This window comes from Capra hircus, chromosome 18 (genome assembly GCF_001704415.2).
Source record: "Capra hircus breed San Clemente chromosome 18, ASM170441v1, whole genome shotgun sequence".
In the NCBI taxonomy this organism is placed as follows: Eukaryota; Metazoa; Chordata; class Mammalia; order Artiodactyla; family Bovidae; genus Capra; species Capra hircus.
In genome coordinates, this window is record NC_030825.1 from 14,820,452 (window position 1) to 14,836,355 (window position 15,904).

The 15,904-nt window shown below is 53.9% G+C and overlaps 1 protein-coding gene across 7 annotated transcripts in view; it reads left to right on the top strand.

Moving 5' to 3' along the window:
• BANP (BTG3 associated nuclear protein) overlaps positions 1–15,904 on the top strand; it is a 71,392-nt gene that overhangs the window by 36,057 nt on the left and 19,431 nt on the right. For all 7 annotated transcript variants that reach the window (XM_018061833.1, XM_018061834.1, XM_018061837.1 and 4 more), the window contains 3 exons: positions 878–1,053; positions 10,122–10,361; positions 15,256–15,423. In XM_018061833.1, the coding sequence (XP_017917322.1) occupies positions 878–1,053; positions 10,122–10,361; positions 15,256–15,423 (584 nt within the window). The remainder of the gene's footprint in view (positions 1–877; positions 1,054–10,121; positions 10,362–15,255; positions 15,424–15,904) is intronic.

A 15,904-nucleotide genomic window follows, 5' to 3' on the forward strand; every position in this document is an offset into this window, starting at 1 on the left:
AGCGAGTCTCGCAGGCCCTCCTGCAGCAGTCCTGCTGCTTCCTTGTGGCCCAGGCCCCCAGGAGCCCGGCCAAGGGAGGTGGGTGCAGACACGGGGCCAAGGCCACAGAGCAGACAGCCCATGAGACGGGCCTGGCGAGGGTGGCGGTCAAGGCAGGTCCAGAGCATTTAGTGAGGTCCAGCCCCGGGATGGAGCCCCGACCCCCACCCCCGGGATGGAGCCCCCTCGAGCAGGGACATCTCACTGCTTCCCCTCCCTGGGTGCAGCCGTCTCTTGAAGGAAGTCGAAGGGTCACATGTCTCCAGATCAATGTTTTTTTATTTTGAGCATGTTTTGGAGCTGTGGTGGTCTGGTTTCCTGGCGGTGTCTCACTGCTCCACATCAGGGTCCCTTGTGGTGGTGAGAGGGTCCCCCAGGAGGCTCTTGACTGGCTTTGTTAGCCCGCTCGAGCGGCTTCTGTCAGCGGGGGACAGTTGGGAGCAAGAGCTGCGTCCTCCCGGGCTGTCTTGTTCAGAATGTCCCGGGACGGAGCAGTTTGGGGCTGTCATCTGAGTCTGCAGACGCTTTCCCAGAAGTCTCTGTGACCCCGACAGCAGTGCTGTGCAGGGCCCGCTCCGTGATGGGAGGCCCGGCCTCAAGTCACAGCCTGTTGCGATTTCACTTCTTTAAACGTTTCAAGTTTCGTGCAGTTTCTTGGAGCCGCAGACTGCTTCCTGCTGTTACCGTGAGCAGGAAGAGCTGCGGGAAGGCTGGTGGCCCGGTGCGTGTGCCGGGATACGCCTCTCTGGGACGCGAGGGGGAGCGTGCGTGCAGAACTGTCTCCGCGTGCTGTCGTGCGTGCTCTCACCACGCTGCTGGTGTCTCTGTTTCCGCGCAGCGCGGTGCCCGGGCGTCGGCAGAACACCATCGTGGTGAAGGTGCCGGGTCAGGAGGACAGCCACAACGAGGACGGGGAGAGCGGGTCTGAGGCCAGCGACTCCGTCTCCAACTGCGGGCAGTCAGGAAGCCAGAACATCGGCAACAACGTCACCCTCATCACCCTGAACTCGGAAGGTGCGTCCTCTCCGCACGTGAGGTAACTGGTGTGCAGTGGCCCTTGAACAGCATGGGCTGGAGCCGCAGGGCCCGTGACACGTGGACTGCTCACTGGTGACCACGGAGAGGGATGACTGGCAGTGATGCGTGAATTTCTGACCACGTGGAGAGTGAAATCCCCACAGGGCTCAGGCTTTTTCCCCCCGTTGTTTAGAAAAGTAATATATATTTATTGCTTTTAAAAGATGATAAAATATAAAAATAACGAAGGAAGTGAGAATAACTGGAAACATTTCTGGTCCAGAGAGCTCTACAAATCACATGCTGTATTTACCATCCTATAACTTGCTTCTCCTCACTGCATGGTAGAAATCTCTCCATGTTAATACTGATTTACATAATCGTTTTCAATCAGTTTCACTAGCTGAATCTGGTTCTGGTGATGGGCAGTTGTGACTTGATAGCTGGTGGTCGGCTCACTTGTCTTACCACAGCTCTGTCCTGTGTCTCTGACAAGGGTCAGGCTTCCATTCAGAAGGACTGTGTGTCCAGGTCGAGGCCATGCCGGGGGCTGTGCCGCCCCTGCCCAATGTGATGTAGGGGGACCGTCCTCTCTCCTGTGGGGTCTGGGGTCCACTGTCACTTGGCCCTGGGTCTGGGAGGTGGCCTGGCTTGTGCTCCAGAGATGGCAGCTCTATCCTGCTCTCGAAGGTTGAGTTAATGTTTCCCAAACAGGCCTTATGGCAGCGCCTGGAAAGAGATGTGATTACTCAGCAGATGTAGCATCGTGTCACCAAGTTCTTAAGTTGTAGTTTGTTAACTAGAGAGGACTAGTGGGGTGTTTCTGCTCCTCTGTCCAAATTGTTGATTTTTTCTTAAAAGTGTAGATTTTTCTACGGACAAAGATTGTCCCATTTGAAAGACTTGTTACCACATTAAAATGTTGAAAACAAAGTTCTTTTTAACTCTAACAGAAGTTGCAAGATTGAGATGTCAGAGCGGGCACAGGCAGAAGGTTTCCATTCCATGAAACTGACCATCTTAAAGCAGACGTGCTGGCAGGCTTTAGTCCGTTCACAGAGTGCACAGCACCACGGTCCAAGTCCGGGGTGTTTTCCCCAGAGAGACCGCATGGCAGGACCCCGTGCCCCGTCCTCCGTCCCGCCGCCTCTGACCGGCTTCTTGTCTCGGGTTGCTGGCCGTGCGGGCTTTGCCTGAGGGAAGCACTGGCACCCTCCTGTGGCGCGCACCGGTGCTCCATTCTTCTTTTTGGCCGCATGACGGCCCATCACGGAGACACGTGCTGTTTGTCCATCACCCGTCGGTGGGCACCAGGGCTGTGCCCACTTCCTGAGTGTCGTGAGCAGTGCTGCTTTGCACATCTGTGTGCAGGTTTTTGTGTGTGTTTTCATTTTTCTGGGGCTGATACCTGGGAGTGGAATTGCTGGGTCAGGGGTACTAGTCTATGACTTACTGAATGTGAGGAAGAGAGGTGCTCCTGACTTCATCCTGGTGGAAGGCGAATGAAAATTACACTTGCAACAGCTACCGAGAAAGTTCTTATTCTTCATCCATGTGGGTTTTGGGTAAATTAACCTCCCTAGATCTGGCTACTTAATTTAAACCTGATTTGTTTTGTTTAAATGGCATCGGCTCCAAACATGACATGGGGTCATTTGGGGGAGTCTGGGATTATCATAAAAACAGAAGTTGTTTTCTTTTATTTCTTAGTGTGGTGTGATTAACGTGTGTCAGATGTGAATGTACATAAAGGAATCACAGTTTGAGCTTCTTAGTATTAATATCTATAGGGAATAAGTACAGGTTTTCTGGGGGTCTGAGTAGGAGGTTACCGCTGTCCTCTGGAAAGTCCCCCCGCAGTTGCAGTGTCCTGAGTCTCGGGTTGAGTGTCCTCGGTTGGCCTGGGGTTTGTGAAGACAGAGCAGAGACGGCGCGTGCACCTAAGTGACCGCCATGCACGAGGACACAGGGAGAGAGCTAACGCGAGGACGAGTCCTGTGGCGCTGCCACGGGCTGTCTGGTCAATATCCCGAGCGATTCAGATGCCCTGAGCAGGGGATTAGCTGTTTCCCTGCCACACCCTCCCTGGACTGACCCGCCAGGCCTGGAGAGTGCCTATCAGAGAAGTGGCATTAGTTCGTAGGCGCTGAGGGGCCAGAGTCCTCTTCCTTCTGATAAGAGCCCAGGGCTGCACTGGACATATGCTCTGATCTTCTTACTAGAGTACTTCTGTGCCTCACTGCAGATAGCCACGGATTTTCATAATGGTTATTTCTTAGAAATCCCACGTGGTCTGTGTGGGTTGGCATGCCGTGCTGTTCCCTGATAGATCTGGAGGTGTCAGGGGTCTCAGTTCAGTTCAGTTCAGTTCAGTTCAGTTCAGTTCAGTCGCTCAGTCGTGTCCGACTCTTTGCGACCCCATGAATCACAGCACGCCAGGCCTCCCTGTCCATCACCATCTCCTGGAGTTCACTGGGACTCACATCCATTGAGTCTGTGATGCCATCCAGCCATCTCATCCTCGGTCGTCCCCTTCTCCTGCCCCCAATCCCTCCCAGCATCACAGTCTTTTCCAGTGAGTCAACTGTTCTCATGAGGTGGCCAAAGTACTGGAGTTTCAGCTTCAGCATCATTCCCTCCAAAGAAATCCCAGGGTTGATCTCCTTGTAGTCCAAGGGACTGTAAGAGTCTTCTCCAACACCACAGTTCAAAAGCATCAATTCTTCGGCGCTCAGCCTTCTTCACAGTCCAACTCTCACATCCGTACATGACCACAGGAAAAACCATAGCCTTGACTAGACGGACTTTAGTCGGCAAAGTAATGTCTCTGCTTTTGAATATGCTATCTAGGTTGGTCATAACTTTTCTTCCAAGGAGTAAGCGTCTTTTAATTTCATGGCTGCAGTCACCATCTGCAGTGATTTTGGAGCCCCCAAAAATAAAGTCTGACACTCTTTCCACTGTTTCCCTATCTATTTCCCATGAAGTGATGGGACCGGATGCCATGATCTTCGTTTTCTGAATATTGAGCTTTAAGCCAACTTTTTCGCTCTCCTCTTTCACTTTCATCAAGAGGCTTTTTAGCTCCTCTTCACTTTCTGCCATAAGGGTGGTGTCATCTTCATGTCGGAGGTTATTGATATTTCTCCCAGCAATCTTGATTCCAGCTTGTGTTTCTTCCAGTCCAGTGTTTCTCATGATGTACTCTGCATAAAAGTTAAATAAGCAGGGTGAATATATAGCCTTGACGTACTCCTTTTCCTATTTGAAACCAGTCTGTTGTTCCATGTCCAGTTCTAACTGTTGCTTCCTGACCTGCATACAGATTTCTCAGGAGGCAGGTCAGGTGGTCTGGTATTCCCATCTCTTTCAGAATTTTCCACAGTTGATTGTGATCCACACAGTCAAAGGCTTTGGCATAGTCAATAAAGCAGAAATAGATGTTTTTCTGGAACTCTCTTGCTTTTTCCATGATCCAGAGGATGTTGGCAATTTGATCTCTGGTTCCTCTGCCTTTTCTAAAACCAGCTTGAACATCAGGGAGTTCACGGTTCACGTATTGCTGAAGCCTGGCTTGGAGAATTTTGAGCATTACTTTACTAGCATTTGTGAATGAGTGCAATTGTGCGGTAGTTTGAGCATTCTTTGGCATTGCCTTTCTTTGGGATTGGAATGAAAACTGACCTTTTCCAGTCCTGTGGCCACTGCTGAGTTTTCCACATTTGCTGGCATATTGAGTGCAGCACGTTCACAGCGTCATCTTTCAGGATTTGAAACAGCTCAACTGGAATTCCATCACCTCCGCTGGCTTTGTTCGTAGTGATGCTTTCCAAGGCCCACCTGACTTCACTTTCCAAGATGTCTGGCTCTAGATTAGTGATCACACCATCATGATTATCTGGGTCGTGAAGATCTTTTTTGTACAGTTCTTCTGTGTATTCTTGCCACCTCTTCTTAATATCTTCTGCTTCTGTTAGGTCCATCCCATTTCTGTCCTTTATCGAGCCCATCTTTGCATGAAATGTTCCCTGGGTATCTCTAATTTTCTTGAAGAGATCTCTAATCTTTCCCATTCTGTTGTTTTCCTCGATTTCTTTGCATTGATCGCTGAAGAAGGCTTTCTTATCTCTTCTTGCTATTCTTTGGAACTCTACATTCAGACACTTATATCTTTCCTTTTCTCCTTTGCTTTTCACCTCTCTTCTTTTCACAGCTGTTTGTAGGGCCTCCCCAGACAGCCGTTTTGCTTTTTTGCATTTCTTTTCCAGGGGAATGGTCTTGATCCCTGTCTCCTGTACAATGTCACGAAGTCAGGGGTCTACTGTGTCTTAATTTGGCACTTCTGGCTGCCGCAGCTCCGGCTCCATTTGAATCAGAGGGAAGTGCTAGATGGGAAAGGGGCGGTGAGTGGTAGGCTTACTCCTTAGCTCCTGCCCTCCACCACCCCCTGGCGGAGAGAGGTGTTGACTTCTGTCTTTGGTTAAGTACTGACAGTGTGTGTACAGGTTTAGGTGTCTTAGTTCAGGGACGAAGCTGCTGAGCTGAGGTAGGGAAACAGACTAGCCAGCATGGACTGAAAATGGGATCTCTTCATTAATGAAGGGATTTCATTAGGTTCGTAATGACGAGTTTCAATTCTTGCGGTTTATGCATTTGATAATTCTTACCGAGCTGGACTAATCCTGCGTATAAGACATTTGGAACTTGCTTTCAGTAGGGAAGTAGCTTGATGAAAACTGAATCATTGTCAGAAATCAGCCTGGGCATGTCGCAAAGCCCCAAGTCAGTGAAATGATTTTATGCACCTTCCTGGGGTATGCTGGGGCAGGGGTGTGGCAAGGAAATGAAGCCTGGGAGGAGCAGGTGGTTCGGGACCCTTGAAGAAAGGTGCAATACCTTCACTCAGAAGGACTTGGGTCGGCATAGGATACGAAGGGTAGTGTGTGGTTGTGCTGGGAAGCAGCCCATAAAGCAGGTTCTGGAAACCTCTCTGAGCCCCTTCCTAGGCCCCTCAGTGCCCCCACAGCCTACATGTAACACACAGAGAAATTCACAAGCAGCTGGGGCAGCCTGTCTGAAAGCCTGGTGGAAGTGCAGCCCAGCACCCACTCATGACACAGGGCGTCCTCTGAGGCTGGCCTGGAGAGGCGAGAGGCCTGCCTTGAGGACCTGACCTCCTGTGACCTTCCCCAGGTCCCACATGGGCACCCATGCACCCCGAAGCCTGTGGTGAATGGGGAAGGTTGCCCCCTCTCAGCTAGTTCACCATCCTTTAACTGGAGACTGAAATGTGTCCCTGGTCCCCTCTTGTGGCTGTAGAAATTTGAGCCAGTCATCAGTGAGGGTTGAGGGGGACTGGAGCCCAGGGTGTCTGGGGGATCTTTCTGTCCCGTCATAGCCGCCTGCACAGGACTTAGAGGCTTCTGTGACCCCATGGGTGAGCCCCTGGCGTCTTTGGAGAGAGTTCGGGCGACAGGCTGGGTTTGGCTGGGAGATGGCATCTGGAGTGGCTGGTGGCCTCCCAGCCTGCATGAGACATGGGAAGGGCATGCAGGTCACGGTCCACAGATTCGGGGGTGGCCCTTTGCTTTCGAGGCGGGGTGGCGCCTTGTGGGGCATTTTCTTGGAGTCCCTGAGTTGCAATAATGCACGTGAAGCCCTGGCTTGCAGGAGGCACAGGTTAGAGACCGTCCTGTCCACCCCACGTGATCAGCTGTACACTTGAAGAAGAGGGATGCAGGGGTGTGCATGCCTCGGTCCAGGGACAGCCAGGCGGCTTGGAGTCACGTCTCCCCGGTGTTGGCAGACGTGTCGGGGTGTGCGCCACTGCCTCAGGAGGTGGGCCTTTGTATTCACATGATGTACACACGTGTATGCGTGTACATACACATGTATGTGTGCACGTCAGCGGGTGGGAAGGTGGGGACACAGCTGGCTGCTTTCTCTGCTTCCACTTGATGCCCTTGAGAATGCAGTCATCCTCTTTATTTCATCACTTTCTCCTCATTTCATTTTCCTGGAACTAAAATAGAGCCTCGAAACACATATTTGTATTCTCAACTATTTGAGTGGTTAGAAAGTTCAAGTTACTGCTGAAGGGTTTTCTTCAAATAGGTTTTTCAGATGTGTCAGTTAATTTAATTAAAGATTTAAATGATTGGAGTAGAAAGCAAGTTTATTTTTCTTAAAATCCAACTGGTAGTTTTTAAATAGAGCTACTAGAATCTATTGTTTCAGCTGCCAAAACTGGACCAAGCTATTTTAGCAAAATAAATATATCTTTTTGAATTGTCAAAAGGCAGATTTCTCACATATTTATGTGGGCAGGTGCTCCATCTTGTTTTACATTTAAAAGGCACGGTTCACTGCCACTGTCAGGCTAGGGTCTGGCCTCATGTCAGGCCAGAGGTGAGACAGGGCGGGGTCGACAGTTGTGACGGGTGCCCCCGGGTAAGCACAGAGCATCTGGGCCAGGGAACGTGGAGGGTGCTGTGCACTCTACTCGTGGAGGAGCTTGGAGTGACGTCTTTCATCCTCCAGAGTGTGCTGGTAACTGCCCTGCGGCCCATGTGCCACCTCCGGGGCTGGGGCCAAGTGTCAGCAGGGAGCTGGATGAGGAAACAGCCCTCATGGGTCCGAGGATGCGGCCTCACGCCTGCGCTCACGGTGGCCGTTCGGTCACTTCCTCGCCATGTCCTCCCGTGCTCGCGTCGGCCACAGGGTTCCCAGAGCTCATCTGTGAAGCCTGGGTAGTTTCCATCAGGCAGTATGATGGGTGATTATTGTTTACATAGAAAACCAGGATTAGTTTTGGTTTGTAAACTTGTTCATTCACTGGACGTGGTGTTTTGCCTTCCTGAGAATTCAGTTTAATAGATGAGGTCACGTCCTCGTTTCTCCCTCTCAGGTCAGCTGGACAGTGTCTGCCTCTTGCCCTCTGTGTCCTGTGTCTGTGTGTTGGGGGGACGGTGTGGTGTGGCCCTGGCCTGTTTTCTCCATCATCACTGTAGCCTGGTGGCTCCTGGTGGGTGGCGTCTGGAAGGAGGATGGCCCTTCCTCTGCTGCATCCCCACTGGGGCAGCAGGGCCAGGTCCGGGGCTTGGAGAGGTGGGCGCTCCTAGCACCGGCCCAGGGCACCAGCAGACCTCTCGCTGGGGGCTTTCAGGACTGGTCCTCTCCCTTCCCCAGCCTCTGGTCTGCGGGTCCAGCAGGGACGTACACAGCGCGACACAGGCTCTAGGGAGCCAAGTAGGGGTGTGTGTGCAGGCAGCCCTCAGGGAAGCTGATGTCAGTTGGAGTCTGTGACGGAGAAGCCGAGTCAGAACCCCCCTGCCAGCACCCCCTTCCGACTCCCCTGCTGTCCCGCCTCCTCTATGCACAGGCGCAGCATCACTTTGACATGATGTTGACTCCGTTTGGAAAATGACACTGAAATCTTGTCCAGTGTTTACTTTGCTTTAAAAATATTGTCTTAAGATAGGAGCTGGCTACACAGAGTTCATAATACTTGTTCCTGAGAAAAACTGCAGGGTCTTTGGCGGTGTGGAGGTTGGGGTTGAAGCCTGCAGCCCGAAGTCCTTGCACCGGCCTGCAGGGCGCCCTCTTGCAGTGACCCCTCCAGTTCTCTCCCCGCTTCCCTCCCCCGTCCTGCCCCTACTTGCTTCGTGGCTGGATGGCTGCGGGTGGAGGACAGTCCTTCTGCTCTGGTGTTGTTAAGCCTGTCATTCTAGGTTCACTGAGGGTTTAAATCTTGAGCATTAGACCCAGTGCCGGGCATAGAGTTGCCACTCTCTGTAGATAAGTTAATAAACTCGCTAGGAGCTGGTGCCTTTTGGGCATTCCAGCAGTGCCTGAGCCAGTGCCTGTAGAAGTCCCTTCGCATCACATTTGGATCATGTGTCCACTTGCTTCTTCTGTGGTCAGGTAAATGCCACAGGTGGCTGATGGCAGAAAGTTGCTCTTGGCTCCCCATCTTTGCCTCCAAACCAGCCTGTTCCTGAGAAGTGGTTCTTCTTACTCATCTCTTACTCTGAGTTCCAAAAGTCAGACATGTGATTTGTTTTCTGTCCTTAGCCATAGTCAAGAGCCAGCCTCCCTCACCCCTCTAGTGGCCGGCCGGCCCAGGGGTGACATGGTCGTCATGATGGGGCTGCTGAGCCTTGCCTGGTGTTCGAGGAAATTGCGTGATTCAGGAGCCTGGCCTGGAGAGGCCGCCCTCGCAGAGCAGAGCGTGCGAGTCCCAGACAGCCGGCCTCTTGGCCTGTGCTCTGTTCCAGGCCTGTGGCAAAGCCAGGCGGGCTGGCTGCCCTTTGTGGGGCCTTTTTTTGTGCATAGAGGCCAGAATGTAAATATCAGGACATTTCAAAATAAATCTCATGAGAAATCTTGAAACAGTGACAACCCTGGCTAGAACATGACTTAAAGGCCCCTGGCCTGGCGACCCTTTGCAGGAAGCCGGGTCCCCCTGTGAGGTTTAATTCCCCCTCCTTTCACTCTGCCCCCAAGTGCGGGCGCTTTCAGGGGCCGCCTTGCGCCTCAACTTGCTTCCACACGAGGATCAGAAGAGTGCTTGGAAAGTGGCCACCGTGCGAGCAGCATCGAGCGTTCTCTTGATTTGCGTTCCCAAGTGGAGTTTCCTTCGGCCAGAAGATGAGGCTTTTTAAAGTTGATGTTTGTTTGACAGCGTTAAGCCCTTTCCCACACTTAGTCAATCCTGCAACTCCCAGGAGGCTGTGACAGAAGGGGGGAGGCGTGTTGGGGACACCGGCCCCTGTCAGGGTGTAGCGTCGTCCCTCATCACTGACGGAGCTGGTGGGGTGCTGCTGGGCTTGCAGACAGGTGGGCTCCTGCCGGGCGGAGGGGGTGCCATCCGCCCTGATGCCCCACCGCCCCCTTTCCTCCTTTGGTTTCCTGCCCATCCTGGGAGCATCCCGGGCTGCCTCACTGAGGTCGAGAGGGCAGGTCCTCCCGAGTGAACTGAGCTCCGGACGCTCGACCCCCAGGCTGCCCTCGAGGAGGCTGGGGGCGTGGGCTGTGGGGCTCACCCGGCCCCCTCTGTCTCCCAGAGGACTACCCCAACGGCACGTGGCTGGGGGACGAGAACAACCCCGAGATGCGGGTGCGCTGCGCCATCATCCCCTCCGACATGCTGCACATCAGCACCAACTGCCGCACGGCTGAGAAGATGGCGCTCACGCTGCTGGACTACCTCTTCCACCGCGAGGTGCAGGCCGTCTCCAACCTCTCGGGCCAGGGCAAGCATGGCAAGAAGCAGCTCGACCCCCTGACCATCTACGGCATCCGGTGTAAGTGCCACCCCTAGTCCTGTCGGGGGAGGACTCCGCTGGGGGCGGGTACTGGGGGACCCCTAAAGGTGGGGTGGGCGGCTCCGGGTCAGAGCTGGTCAGGAGCGGGGTGCCCTGTGCCTGGGAGAGGGGTGGGCCCACGGGGCTGGCGGGGAGCTGTGCGGAGAGCTCCGGCTCAGAGCTGGTCAGGAGCGGGGTGCCCTGTGCCTGGGAGAGGGGTGGGCCCACGGGGCGGGCGGGGAGCTGTGCGGAGAGCTCCAAGTCAGAGCTGGTCAGGAGCGGGGTGCCCTGTGCCTGGGAGAAGGGCGGGCCCACAGGGCGGGCGGGGAGCTGTGCGGAGAGCTCCAAGTCAGAGCTGGTCAGGAGCGGGATACCCTGTGCCTGGGAAAAGGGCGGGCCCACGGGGCTGGCGGGGAGCTGTGCGGAGAGCTCCGGGTCAGAGCTGGTCAGGAGCGGGGTGCCCTGTGCCTGGGAGAAGGGCGGGCCCACGGGGCGGGCGGGGAGCTGTGCGGAGAGCTCCAAGTCAGAGCTGGTCGGGAGCGGGATACCCTGTGCCTAGGAGAAGGGTGGGCCCACGGGGCGGGCGGGGAGCTGTGCGGAGAGCTCCGGGCCAGAGCTGGTCAGGAGCGGGTGCCCTGCACATGCACACTTAGCTTAGCTTACACTTAGCTTTCTTTTTTTAATTCTATGGCCACACTTGGCATGTGGGGTTTTAGTTCCTTGATCAGGGATCGAACCCATGCCCCTTGCAGTGGAAGTGTGGAGTCTTAACCACTGGCCCACCGGGGAAGTTCCTGCAGTTTCTTTCTCAGACTTCTGACTTTGGCCATGCCAGCCACCTCCTGGGTCAGGAACCCACTGTCCCCACCACCAGCCACACCCACCTCACTGTGACAAGACTGGGTTTTACATTTTTTCTTTTTTCTGATTACCAGAAGTATTTTCCTTGCTTGGTTTCTTCCAGGGGCGGGGGGAAATCAGCATTTGAAACACAAGCGCTTCTTTGAGCTAGGGAGCAAGGTTACTGAGCGAGAAACGTGTGAGATGCCAGCTTCTTCAGGCTTCCCAGGGTTAACGGGCCCCCAGAAGCTGGGATGACCAGCCATACAGTTCACGTGCTCTGTGCAAAAAGGAGCTCTTTATTGTAAATGTAAAGAAATTGGTCACATTGTCGTGAGGCTTAGGATCTAAAGACAGAGCAGTTGCCTTTTCCCCACTGAACCGATAGCGCTGTGGCCTAGTTCTCAGGGCTTTACTGGTGAGTCACATAGGCATCTGCTCAGGCTGCGGGAGCCTTCTGGCTGATCTCATGAGACTAGAGATGAGGCTGGCATGCCCCCCGGGGCCCTGAGCTAATAGGTCTTTGAAGACGGCTGTGAGGGGGCCAACATGGAGAGACCCCAGCACCAGGAGATGTGATTTAGCAGCACAGATGGGAGTCACGTGTCCATGAGGACTGTCGTCAGGTTTTCCCGAGGCAGCCTGGGGCAGAGATGGTGTTGCTGATGGTCCACAGGGACCCAGAGCCCTGCTGACACTGGCCTCTCTGGTGTGTGACAGGCTGGCCGCGTCTGGGGCCATGAGGTTGAGATTATGGTTCTAGCAGAGCCAGCCTCCCTGGGAGGGCTGGGGGTGGGTCTGTCTTGTTTGTGGTGGAGGCTCACAGCCTGTGACCCGTGGCCATCGTGGTTTGTAGCAGCACGAGTCAGTGTCTGTCATCACACGGCCGTGTGATCCTGTGTGTGTCCCTCTCCTCTCCTCCTGGCAGCCCTGTCCTGCTGCACTCAGAGCCCACCGAACTCCAGTGTGACCGCTTCCGTGGTTAATTCCTCATGTCTGCAGCGACCTTGTATCCAGGGAGCATCACCACGTTCTGGGTCCTGGGCTTGGACACAAACTTTGGGGCACGTTTCAGTACAGTGCTCAGGGCCTGGGTTCTTTGGAACCGCGAGTGATCAGGCTCCTCCAGGCCCAGCCCAGCACGCCTCTCTGGGGGCTGGGAGGAAGTCATGGTCAATGTGGGCTGGTGGGGGGAGGGAGCCTGTGAGAAGCAGAGGCAGGTGGGGCCCTGGCTTTCAGGGCACCCTGGAGCAGGCTCTCCTCACACCCCAAGGTGCAGGGCGCCCGTGGCGGGGTGGGGCTGGCCTGCTGCAGTCCCCCGGCCCCCCACCAGCCACTGAGGGGCTGGCTGGCTTGTCTGCAGTTGAGACCAAGCGCTGAGACAGAGTCCTGAGGTGCTGGGGTGGGGAGGGTCTGCTGGGCTGTCTGTGGCCATTTCTTCTCTACGTGGGTGGGCACTGAAGGCTTGAATTTTCAGGCTGGTTCTCACTCCTCGCTGATAACTCAGCTTTGGAGCTGAAGTGAGGATAGTGGCGTTCTTATTTCATGAAGTTTTCTTAGGAGCATCAAATGACTTGAGATAAAATGCTTCAGCAAGTGTGAAAAGCAGTTAATTCAAAGTAATCTTTTTATCACTCATTATGGTAGCTTCCCTCCTCCTTTCACTCAGCTGAGGTTGCTCAGAGCTGTCAGAAAAGATGAGGGACGCCTTTGGCAAAGTGAGAGGAAGCCCTGCTGTGGCGCCAGCCATCGGTGTGCAGCACCTCCCCACCCCGCCCCCGGCCCCGGCCCCGTTCGGTTCCCGGGGCAGAGCCAAGCCTCTGGGTGAGGGGGCATCAGTGCTGCTGGTTCCTTCATCAGTTTTTCTTGGCAGCCATCATGGGGGCATCTGCCATAGAGCCGGAGTCTTGAGTCACTGTTGGAAGGAACTATGTAATAAGATGTCTTAGCAGCATTTTAAAATGGTTAACGCAGAGCTATGAGAATGTGTATTTTTTCTTTAAAGGACGTAAGTCAGGTTTTGAACTGGCAGGTCGGTTCTTACAAAGTCGAATCTAAGCATTAGCGTTCTCGTTTGTTTCTTGTATTTGTATGCCCTCCTGTGTCTTGTGCATATTCTTTCCTGTTAGTGACAAGGTGTGAAAGTTTGCATAATCTTGTTAATGCTCGAGGCGTTTGGAAGGTGTTTTCCGTGTGTGGAAGGCATGAGGGGCCAGAGGGTGGTCTGCAGGGGCCCGTCGGTGTTGGAGCAGGCCCCTGACGAGGTGGTGGACATGTGTGCGGTCGTCAGTTCTTTGCCTGTGTTTGGGCTTCTCCGCGGCTGTAGTCAGTAGCTGGCTCTTTTTGTGACTGTATGACTGTATTTAGTGGTCAGTCCCCAGTGACTATACGATTGTAGTTCCAATAGTTGGACTCGGTCACTGTTTGAGTTCTATTATAACTGCGGCCGGTACTTGGGTTCTCTTGTTGCTCAAGTGAATAACTGGCTGGGACTTTGTGAGCTTGCCCTGCACTTAGAGCCATCCCTTTGTAAATAGTGAGGGACGACTCTGGTTAGAGATGACCTGGAAACCAGCACGGAGGTGCTGCGGCCCTCGTGTGTTTCCTTCCCTGCAGGGTGACAGTGTGGGGCTGAGACCACTGTGGTTCAGCTTCTCCCCGATCCCCTAAACCCAGCCCTCCTTAACCCCATTACTCTTTATCAAGATTACAGACATTTTGGTTGGCATTCTGTTTGGAGTTAAAAATGTCTTAGCTTGTGTTCACAAAGTCAAGAGGTGTTTTGACAAAAGAAAATATAGTTTACTTAAGAAAACAGACACTTCCTTTGTTTTGATTCTTTCTGGGTTGTGTGATTCCCATAGAGCAGATCTCAGATTTCGGGCATCAGTTTCTCTCTCAGCAGATACTCCAGACTTGGTGCTGTTAGTAGTCAAAACAGGAAGTTTTTCAGCTTAATCTTCTTATTATTAAACTTTTGGATTTCATCCACTTATTTTCTCTTTATTCAGTGGAGCTTCATGACCAGCTAGACAGGAGGTCACCCTGGTGAAAAGCATTTCTTGTGGTTCACACGTTCCTGACAGTTACTTTCTGTCAGTTGAGCACAAGGAAGAGATGAGGTGGTCCACGGAGAGGTGGGCAGGCTGGCAGGGCAGGATCTCCTGTGGGAAGGGGGTCTCAGATTCCCCTTCCTCCTCAGTGTTGCACACTGAGAACTTGCCGTAATGTAGGGGCCACCAGCGAGGGTGCTGGTGGGCTGCAGCCTGATGTCCCTGCCGACCTGGCCAGCGGTCAGTGGACGTGATGCCCACTAGGCTGGGTGTGCGAGGGCTCCAGGGAGGGGGCTGGTCTCTATCTTTAGGGAGTTCTGCTCTGACTGAGGAGGCAGATGGGGAAGCAGGGGAACTCCTATAAGCCTCAGACTCAAATAGCTGTAGAAGAATGTCTTCAGATGAATTGTAATCAGCGTTTGGTCAACAAACATTGATGTGTCTGTCCTTGCTTGGACGTTCTGGGTTCTCGGCAGGCATGGGTGAGCAGACCAAAGATCCCCTGTGTTTGTGGAGGAAACGGAGTGAATATCATCAATATCTAGGGGGTGGCAGTTGGGAGGGTTCTGGGGTCAAGTGGGCTGATTGAGGGGAGGATCATTTAGATCACGTTGGGGCCGAGACGTGAGAGGGGGGAAGGAGGCGGCTGGGCAGCGCGATAGGGGTGACAAGCTGCAGTTTCGGTAAAGCTCTCAGGACCCTTGACTTCGTCTCAGCCTTGGGACCCAGAAGGCCGTGTATGAAATCTGGGTGGACAGTCGGAGCATGGGCATCCAGGATGCTTGTGGGAACCCTCACCTCCAGCTTGTAGCTTGTCTCCCTCTGGTGTGAGGGGATCAGGGCAAAAAAGTTAAAGTTAAATGAATGGAAAGCCATCGTCACCCATGACAGGCACGACCGAGGTGGCTCTTGCCCTTAAGGCTTTCTGTTCCCACCGCGCCTTGACCACAGCTGGGCGGGAGGCCGCACCTCACTTTCCTCCTGTCGGATGTGTTCTGCAGGTCACCTCTTCTATAAGTTTGGAATCACGGAATCCGACTGGTATCGAATCAAACAGAGTATCGACTCCAAGTGTCGGACAGCCTGGCGGCGAAAACAGCGAGGCCAGAGCCTGGCCGTCAAGAGCTTCTCCAGGAGGACGCCATCCTCGTCCTCGTACGGAGCCTCAGGTTTGTGGGCAGCCAGGCGGGTGGTCCGGGGCCATCAGAGGCAGCATGCGCCATGCCTGCTCATGCCCTGGGAGAGGCTCCGGTGCGAGTGCCAAGGAGCGGAGCGTCCTGGGCTCGGCAGCATCACGAGGGTCTCAGCCAGGACCTCCAGCGGGTTAGCCTGTGGCTGGCTCTCTGGCCACCCCTCGGGATGGTGTTGAGATCCCCCATCTGGGCAGCAGTCTTGGAACTCCGTGTTTCCAGCTAGCACCTGTGTGAGGCCCTGAGCCAGCCTGGACCGGGTCCGAGCCGGGGTGGGGGAGGCTGGGCTGGGTCCTAAAGCTCCCTTTGCCCCTCAGGCTTGGTCTCCAGCAGGGGCTGGTGATGACATGCTTCATCTTTACTCTCACTCACTTATTTAAATGTTTTTCTTCCAGTTAGTAGTGTTTCTTTCAGCTGAATGACAGTAATTTGGTTTGATGGCACTTCTGTGTCTTCGGTT